The sequence below is a fragment of the Dendroctonus ponderosae genome, unplaced genomic scaffold (assembly GCF_020466585.1).
Source record: "Dendroctonus ponderosae isolate FM_Combo_2020 unplaced genomic scaffold, Dpon_F_20191213v2 Dpon_F_20191213_9, whole genome shotgun sequence".
NCBI classification, from domain to species: Eukaryota; Metazoa; Arthropoda; class Insecta; order Coleoptera; family Curculionidae; genus Dendroctonus; species Dendroctonus ponderosae.
The window spans coordinates 458,448-467,696 of record NW_026019116.1 but is presented as its reverse complement, the minus strand read 5'-3'; the positions used below and the strand labels follow the sequence as shown (position 1 = coordinate 467,696).

At 35.9% G+C, this 9,249-nt stretch overlaps 2 protein-coding genes and 1 long non-coding RNA gene across 4 annotated transcripts in view; 2 read left to right on the top strand and 1 right to left on the bottom strand.

The window, feature by feature from the left end:
* Positions 1–337: 337 nt before the first annotated feature.
* LOC125505624 lies at positions 338–1,710 on the top strand. Its single transcript, XR_007282291.1, has 2 exons — positions 338–787; positions 904–1,710. It is a non-coding gene; the product is annotated as an uncharacterized LOC125505624 (long non-coding RNA).
* A 3,442-nt stretch (positions 1,711–5,152) lies between these two features.
* On the bottom strand, positions 5,153–6,755 carry LOC109537704 (abscission/NoCut checkpoint regulator). Of its 2 annotated transcripts, none has more exons than XM_019904557.2 (5): positions 6,569–6,755; positions 6,191–6,363; positions 5,905–6,136; positions 5,619–5,834; positions 5,153–5,555 (listed from the first exon to the last, which is right to left on the bottom strand). In XM_019904557.2, exons 1-5 carry the CDS (start codon positions 6,614–6,616, stop codon positions 5,298–5,300), a joined length of 927 nt encoding a protein of 308 aa, XP_019760116.1. In that variant the 5' UTR covers positions 6,617–6,755; the 3' UTR covers positions 5,153–5,297. The 2 variants fall into 2 exon arrangements, with proteins under 2 accessions (XP_019760116.1, XP_048525782.1); XM_048669825.1 differs by having other exon boundaries at positions 6,515–6,747.
* A 1,480-nt stretch (positions 6,756–8,235) lies between these two features.
* The window catches only part of LOC109537680 (ADP-ribosylation factor-like protein 4A), a 36,568-nt gene continuing 35,554 nt past the window's right edge, over positions 8,236–9,249 (top strand). The window contains exon 1 of the mRNA XM_019904523.2: positions 8,236–8,490. The gene's annotated coding sequence lies outside the window, so the exon portion shown is untranslated. The remainder of the gene's footprint in view (positions 8,491–9,249) is intronic.

Here is a 9,249-nt window from a genome sequence, read left to right as displayed (position 1 = left end):
CAGTAATGATGTTTATCATTTTATGTTGAATGTGAAAGATTACAAAATAGATATCTAAATATTGATCATTTGTTGTTACAAAATAAAATAACAAATAATAGAACATATTATTGCATTAAAAGTTATTAATAATAGTTGTCACTTTATTTGCACATAATCTTGAGCGTTTGTTATCAGCGTTATAAAATAAACTGCATCGAACACAATAATATCACACTCAATAATTGATATATCAAAATCACTGTCCGTTTAATACCGCAATGTGTATTTGAAAAGTTTATCAGATCTACAGATGCACCCTCACTAAGAGAAAAATGTCGAATGGTGTCGTTGCACATTTTTTTTTATAAAATTGATGATTGACGAACAAATTAGAGCCCTACAATTTTTTTTCACATTCTGGCTAGTCGTAACAAATCTATCAGCGGTCAAAGTTTAAACTTACACAAAGTGCGCCGAAACGACGAGTTTTAGCTGATCGTAATGTGACATCACGAAGCATGATTCTGCTCCGCCACATTCAGCGCTTATACGTGTTTCCATGTTCTAATAGGGATATTGTGTGTTGGTTTGCTTGTTTCTCAATTACTAAAATTAAAATGGCTTATAAGTACCTACTGTAGGGTGCTACAGTGTACAAGTACCACTACGTCTACACCAGGAAAAACATTTGTAAAAGTGCCATTGAACGAAAAGAAACGGAAATTGTTGTTGAAAGCAGCGCGGCGAAACTGCACCGATCTTTCTGCAAAAAGTACACATTTATGCTTGTGACGAGCATTTCGATGTAAGTTCACATAAAAGCAATAATATTTATAGGGTTTTTAACCCTGTGTGTGTTCGTTAGATTTAAGTTTCACCTTTGTTTCATTGTGTGCAATTTTTGTTTATTTTATTTCACAGCTTAAAAAAGACATGGACAATTTTATGAAGTGGAAAATGGTAAGAGTTCAGAAAAGAATGAAAAAGATGTTGTTCCACATAAATTTGCGTGCCAAGAAGACAGAAAACGAAGTAGTGACGCTCCTGTACAAGCCGTAGTTTTGAAACGTAATAAACTTAATATTATAAATGACGCTCTAGAGGCTTTAGATGCAAGATTATACTTGGGTATAAATAAAGCTTTATTTATAATTAAGCGACTTAGATAGACTGCAAACTTGGGTTTGTAAATATTTATCTAGTTCTTCAAAAAATTCGAATTCACAAAACTTTTGCTTTGCTGAACTAAGAGATAATTTTGAATTTTCCGCAAGTACGAGTAAAATTTTTCCAAAATCCCTTCCGTTAATTAGCGAGATGTTAAAGAGTTTAATAGTCTGGATGCTACCTAATAAAGTTAAAAAAACGTCTAAAAAACCTATACCTTTTCATGCCCATTACAGTAAAGTTTACGCCATAATCGTTTGTTTAGAAATTTAAATTCAGAGCCGGAAGATCCAGTCAAACAACATGCGATGACCAGTTTCTGCACCACATCGAGGACCATGGGATAACTATAAGTTAGTTATAGGAAGCAAGAGAGGCTGTTAGGTTTAGGTTTAGGTTTAGGTTTATATTAGGTTAGTTAGGGTAATTTAKATTAAGTTATATACGATGACATATCTTAAGTTACATGGAGTGTTAGACACTCCAACGATGTTAGATTTAAGAAGCCGTAGATAAGTAGCAGTAGGAAGTTTGTAAACTTAGCTGATAATAAATATGTTCACATACTCAGTCAAACAAGCTCTTGCATGGTCAGATTACAAGAAAGCTAATAGCATAAAGTATCGATATCGTCAAACCCAGATGGCATAATAAATTATATTTATTAAGCCTTAAATGTTAATGTCTTAAAGACGCTTAGCTTGCTCCTATGCAATGGGCAAGTGTACATTCTGCTGGTTATGGGCATATAACTAGCGGACGATTTGTGCCACTCTACGTCAGACCCAGTAAAACAACGTTCTCGCGTGACGTCATTTTACAAGCAAATCTGGTAACTTTCGGTCCCTTTTTTTGAAATTCAAATTTTTTTCAGGCATTCTTCTAAACGACCTTCGCGCTATGTTTGGGAAAAGTTTCAGCCAAAAAAAAATTTTGTTCAACGACCCTATTCAAAGTGCATATGTGCGTCCCAAGCCTCAGACCGGAGTGGACGCCGACGTGACCGAGAAAAATCTGTTCACCGTCCCATAAAGTTACACTTCAAAAAATTTGTATTTGCAACAGTTTGGAAGGAAATGGGCTCTGAATATTGGCAAGCGTAAAACTCTCAAACTTGCACATATACCCACTCTTTACCTTGTAACTCGGTGCGCTATCCACATTTTTCAGAAATTCAAAAACTCTGGAAAATCTGAAAAAAAAAGACTTGGCATAAAAAGTTCTTTCATGACCAAAGTTGGACCATTTTGGTGGCCGTTTCCCTTGGTGCCTCAGAATGATACGAAACCTTTCATTTCGTTAAGTCAAGGGTGTTAAAGTTTAAAAAAAATGTTGGTATTTTCTCTTTAACTCCTACAGTTTATGAGATATTTTGCTCAAATTTTTAACGTGGGCTAATGTTTAGACCCTTTACCCGTACGTAAGGCGACTGGTGGTGAAAATCTACAGGATGTTCTTTTTCTAGAGGCATACCTTCTTTTACCCCCCGAACTTTTTATGATGCGCCACTGACTTCGACGGGACACATTTTTGAATTTTCTATTCAATTCAAGAATTTTCTGACCTCGTGGAGTTTTTTCGTGTCTGTCCTCGTTTTCGAGAAAAATATGAACAAAAGAATACAGAGAAATTTATAAAAGAATCATAGAAAATCAGCCAGAAACCATACATGGACTTACACAGGGTGTCCCGTAAGCACATGATCAAAATGATATTGCGATAGTCTTTGCACCAAAGGAAGACGATCTGATCTAACTTTTATTAACAAAAACTGTCTGGCTCCTCTGCTAATGATGGTAAAAATTGTTCAAAAAAAAATTATTTTTCGAAATATCGGAAGAATGGTACGATGTATTTCAGTGAAACTCGCTGTGAATTTGTTCTTATGCAAGACTCATATTTTAATGAAACAATCGAATTCATCCGTTTTGGATAAGTGGACAATTCTTGAGGGTCGTGGTACAAAAACTACCAGAACTTTTTATTTGGTGGATGCAATCAAACTCCATTTTTTTGTTTGATGCACTAATGATTTGTTCACAATTTTGTGCTCTTTGTTAAATCTTCTAGCATGCATAGTTTTTGCGAAAAGAAATATTTATGTTTTCCTGCCACTTAACAATGTATAATTAATATTAACTACAAAAATCGCGATACGAGACATAAAATAATTGCCAATCAATCTCACAAATTCGTTATGAATGACCTTTTCTAATAAAAAAGTGACCGACATGGGCAAAGTATTAGGGTTTTACGAAGACAATTTCCGTGAAAGTGTACGCGTTTACGCGGCGCATATTTTCAGTTAATGTTTAGCGTTGTTAAGTGGCAAGAAAACAGACATATTTTTTTGCGCTAAAACTATGAATGCTACAAGATTTTATAAAGAGCACAAAATTGTGAATAAATAATTAGTGCAATAACCAAAAAAAAATGAATTCACTCCGTCTACCAAGTAAAAAGTTCTGGTAGTTTTTGTATTAGGACACTCAAGAATTCACCACTTCCAAAACCACACCACAGTCCAAAACGGCTGAATTCCATTGTTTCATCAAACTATTAATCTTACATAAGAACACGTTTACAGCGAGTTTCACCAAAATATTTCGTACTATTCTCCCAATATTTCAAAAAAGAAATTTTTTTCTCAGAATTTTGACCATCAATAGCAGAGGAGCCAGGCATTTTTTGTTAATAAAAGTTAGGTCAGATTGTCTTCTTTTGATTCGAAAAATATCGCAGTACCCTATTGGTCATGTGCTTACGGGACACCCTGTATTTGATCAAATAACTCGAAAACTAAGACAGATGCGCAAAAACTCCAAGAGATCAGAAAATTCTTGAATTGAACAAAAAATGCAAAAATGTGTTCAGTGGCGCATCACAAAAAAGTTCGGGGTTAAAAGGGGGTATGCCTCTAGAAAAAAGAACACCCTGTAGATGTTCACAACCTATCGCCTCATCTACGGGTAAAGGGTGTAAACATTAGCCTATGTTAAAAATTTGAGCAAAATATCTCATAAACTAAAATTAAAGAGAAAATACCAACATTTTTTTGAAACCTTAACACCCTGTATCTTACATTTGGAAATGTTTTCCGGGCTTTGAAGCCGTGGTCCAAGAAAGAAATTCCGATAGACCACGGCTTCAAAGCCCGGAAAACATTTCCAAATGTAATCTGACCGGCCGTGAAAGCCTTCATACCCTGTATCTTGTTAACCACGGGCCTGAGAAAAACAACCTTAAATGGAAACTCGATTCGTTTTGAGGTCCTCTACACGCTCCTGCTGTGCCCATAAGGTTGTGAATCACCCTGTATATTGAGTATAATTTTATGCCCAGTACTTTGTTTGCACAACATTTGTGGACCCCATTTTCAGTTGACATTCATCTATTGGAAGTAAAGATCGTTCTGCAGAATCGTACGAGTGTTCTCTCAACCGATTTACAAGAAAATCGTCCTGCAATCGCATCCAACAAAATCGGTTCGATGGCGTTGTACGTGAGTGCCGGGCTTTAAAAGCAGAGCTCGTGAGTCATAACTATACGATAACAACAGGACATTTATTGTATGGCGTAATATATATTTTATATATATTACTATACATATAATATATACTTTACTATAGAGTTTACTTAGTTTACTGCAATATATTTTTTTAATGGTTAGAAAAAAAGGTTTTGGAATCGATTGGTTGATTTTCTCAACGTGAATAACGGTTTTCCCCTCTAATATGTCGTTGCTTCTAGAAAAATTCTAGACTTTAAAAAAATCTTGGGGTTAAGCGTTGTTCAGTCTTTTCAGGGACACCCTGTATATTAATTTTTTTCTCTTAAACGCGTCTTAGCGCGTGCAATACCTTCATAGGGCTCGCAATATGTTGTTTCCTTTCAGAATTTGCCACCTTTACTTTTTCGAAGCAAAACTTCCAGAACTTAGACCGTTGGTTTCAGCTGCATGTCCTGACAATTAGTTACTAGGCTGGATATCTTAAACGGCAAATTCATCAATAATGTTTATTTATTACGATGACTAGCATTATAAAGAAACTGACTTTTTGTCAGAATTGTTCAAAAGCATTCAGTTTGCTAGTTCATTTCCACCTTTCAGCCTAACAGATTAAATTTGACAAAACAGAGCTATCTACTTATTTTTTCTTATATGGTTCGACCCTGTGATCCAAATCGCCTCCTTTCTTGTGCACCTCAACGTTACACGAATTGCAATATAAATCGCCACCACAGTCGTAGCACTTCATTGTTGCGTCGTTGTTGCAAAGAACGCACCAGGGAAGTTCAGGGGATGAGCGAACGTAATCATAGTCTTCATCGTCATAATCATCATGAGGGAATGTCATCTTCGACCCACCCACTGGACATCTCTCAAGTGAAAGTTCTGCAACCATCTGAAAATAAAATTGCAAATTATTCTTCAACAGTTTCAGATCAGCTTATTAGGCACCACTTACTCGCTTAGTAATTCGCTCTACTTCATTTTCTGAGTCGGAATCGCTTGAAGTCCGTTCTTTTGGGAGGCTCTTAAGCTCTTCTCCTTTTAAGGCCGCGAGTCGTTGGCTTAAATCCTCGTGGTTTTGGTGTAATGAACCTATTGCTTGTTCAAAAGTGTATTGTTCCAAAAGGGCGTCGGCTTTCTCTTGATCAGTTCGCATGTCAGGCATGAAAAGCTGGTTAGAATAAAATATTTATCGCATGTGGTTTACTATGTTTTAATTACCAATTAAACTAGGAACTCACTGGCTTAGTAGCATTCGAGGAACTTTCAAAAGGACTGTCTTTTAACCGTGCCAGTCGTTCGCGTAACTCACTGTCTGAAGGCGGTAAGGGTTGCTTTTCCTTCAGCTTTTCCAGTCGATCTACCAATTCCTTGTCGGTTACTGATAATCCATTTTTCAAGGCACTCATCTTTGGGTCCTCCCTGTAGACGGTAATAGGGGGAGCTGCTGGATTTTCCAGGTTTTCCAGCCTCCTAAGCAAGAAACTGTTTAAGAACATTCATCATTCAAAGAAACTAAAAACGCACTTAAAAAATCTATCTGGAGGGATAAGAGTGTTTTCCTTATCGTCTGATTGGGTATTCAGTTTTGCGTAACAAGTTCGGCATACTTTGAATTCGCCTTGGCCCTTTGAAGGTATTTGGCACTTTTGCTGGAGGCACTTGCTGCATAATGAAAGACCACAGAGAGCGCATCCTGACTGAAAAAGAAAACTTTGCAGTTTTGGAGCCTTATTTTTTCGAAGCGATATAGATTATTGCTAGATCGGGTGTTTGAGTACATATTCGCAGCTGCGACTAACGGGGAATCTGGACATAAGCCACTGCTGCACTACGGCAACAAATACCTACGGTTTCTAAATAGAAATTACAACTAATGTTAAGCTGTAAAGTAATCGTAAGTACCTCCTTGTGAAAAAAATTGTATTTGGTATTGCAATGATTGCAAGACATGTTGCAACTTGAGTTTTGGGTAGATACTGATTCACTTTAGTTCACGTTAAAAGCAAATGTATGTCTAAGAACAATTAATTATTTTTTTAAGAAAATCAAATTCCAAACATAAATATTTACTAGTGTCAGATTGTCAGATGAGATGACTAACAGCTGATAAGAAGCGATAGGCAAATATTTGGCAACGCTGTTGGACGGACGCCAGCTAACAACTTCATCCCTTTCCATTTTTATTGTTCAATATTTTAAATGAAGACTATGAAACGTTTAATAGAAGTCGTTTCTAATTTATTCCACATAACGCTCTATTTTATAAAGGTCAATTACAAAAACAATTATATGTGATAAGCGAGTAAAAAGGAATTTCCGAAATATTCAAGAGTTTCCAATATTTTTTTACAACTTGTTTATTTTATATAGATTACTTCTTGATCAGTTGGCCATGACTAACTAAATTTCCAAAAATCGGAAACGTACACAATTAGTTTCCAAATTAAGTGCTAGGTTTCCTTTTCAATATATAAAGTTCTTAACCCAAATACTCGGATTATGAGTGTTTTTGGAAAACGAGTTTAACAGCAGATCAAGTTGGTGATTAATTATCTATGATGATTTATTGGACGAAACGTGTGATTTCAAATCGGGTAGTTCCACTTTGTAGATGCCCACAAGCTAGCCCGGACAATTTTTTTAAATGTTGTGAAAGGCAGTCAATATCGAGGCACATTTCGGATTTAAACATGAAAAAAACACATGTAGCCTGTTCATAAAAAGACTGCGAAAAAAAATTGCATTTTTAAATTCCTGATTTTTGCTTTCCATTTTACTCCAGATTTGCTTTTTACATTAAAGAAAATGATGATTAAATCCAAAAATGTTACCACCAAAACGCGAGAAATTTTTAAGGTGCCACTTTAACACCTATTTAGTAGTCATAAAAGGCTACATGAATCCTGTTTTCTTGTGACTGCAAAAAAATTACATTTTTAAATTAAAATTCTTAGTTTTTGCTTTCCGTTTTACTCCAGCTTTGCTTTTTACATTAAAGAAAATGATGATTAAACCCAAAAATGTTACCACGAAAATGCGAAAAAGTTTTATGGTGCCACTTTAACAGCTATTTAGTAGTCATAAAAAATCGCATGAAGACTTTTTTATGACTGCGAAACTGCCCTACAACTCGCTCAGAAACTGGGAGTTTTTGATCTATTCGAACAAAAATATCGCTTTGAAAGCAGGGATTAAAGAGTTTCTATATACTTTGTTTTACAATGCACGGAACGAAGCGTTTATTTGTGAGATGTGGGATGAGTCATTTCCACTTTCCTTCCGAAAGAACCTTTTTCAATATTTCCATTGCCGACTTCCAAGTAGAATTATTTACGGTTAGCGGAAATCTAGAAGTATTAAACTTTGAGTCTCTGGCTTTTAATTTAATTCTTTAATGTCCCTCCAAGTCAGGAAATTTCCGACATCGTGACAACATCGCTTAGAGAAAACAGCGCGTGTTTGACGATGCGCATGGCATGTCCCAAAGCGATCATGTGAGATGCGCATCGACCCTTCGGTTCCCAGGCATCACTCTCTATCCTGTTGGGTGAGCTAAGGACAGAATGCTGTAAATCAGAATCCGAAAACCAATGGCCATTCAGATGATTCTGCATTCAGTTCCAAGAATATCGCTGTGTGGATGTAGCGTTCCGTAGTATTTCGGCCCAGTTCGGGAGGTTTCGTGCCTGCCATTTTTGTTTGTCTAGCGAACAATTTTTCTAATTTCTAACAGTTTCTAGTTAGTTTTGTGATTGTTTGTTAAGGGTTTCATTTGATGTGATGTTAAGTTTGTGCTGCTGAGTGTTCAGAAACGAAGTTAGTGGGTGAGTTTATTCAGTGAATCTCAATTCATTAGTTTGGTACATGGATCCATTGTTGAAAGATTTCGTTTTTTGGCTGGCCCAGCTTATCTCAGGCAATAATTTGTAGCAAGGCTATTCTCATTAACTTTGTGGAGGTTGATGTAGACTCTCATAGACGGGAAAATGTTCGCGACAAATTGCTGCAACAATTACCTGGAAACTTATCTTACTTGTTGTGCATGATCATTTTAATTGATACATACATACAGGGTGGTTTTTTTAGTGCGATCCAGTCTATTATTTCTGATGGTGTTGAACTTTCGAAAAATTGTTTCATTTTAAAGTTGTTGACGCACAAAGTGCGCACATTTCAAAAATATTTTATATGATACAGAGTGTCTCAGAAAAGCGAGGCAAGATCAAAGTGTATTTTTTTAAATAGAACTACCCATTTTTCTTTAGCTCATGGAATGCAGCTTGAAACGCTGCATATGCACCGTAAATTGTTTTTTTCTTACTTGCGACGTTGGCATATTATCGCCACTTAAGTAAAATTTTGCTTAAAAACATGGACCAATCCAAAAATTCATTGTAGAAGCAAAAAAAAGCAGTTGAAGATACAAAAAAATACGTCTTTCTAAGCACCACAGGGCCGCTAAGAATTCTATTGAACCGAAATATCAATACATTGTACAGGGTGTTAACAATGTGGACTTCAATCTAAAACTTTTTAACGCAATATAACTTTTGTTTTTCAAATGGAAGTACCTGTATATTAAT

Coding starts and splice junctions, on each gene's coding strand:
- LOC109537704 (XM_048669825.1), bottom strand. CDS start 6,616: ATGTCTTGCAATCATTGCAATACCAAATACAATTTTTTTCACAAGGAG. Junction 6,364..6,514: donor GTAATTTCTATTTAGAAACC/GTAGGTATTTGT, acceptor TTTCTTTTTCAG/TCAGGATGCGCTCTCTGTGG. Junction 5,556..5,618: donor TAGAGCGAATTACTAAGCGA/GTAAGTGGTGCC, acceptor TTTTATTTTCAG/ATGGTTGCAGAACTTTCACT.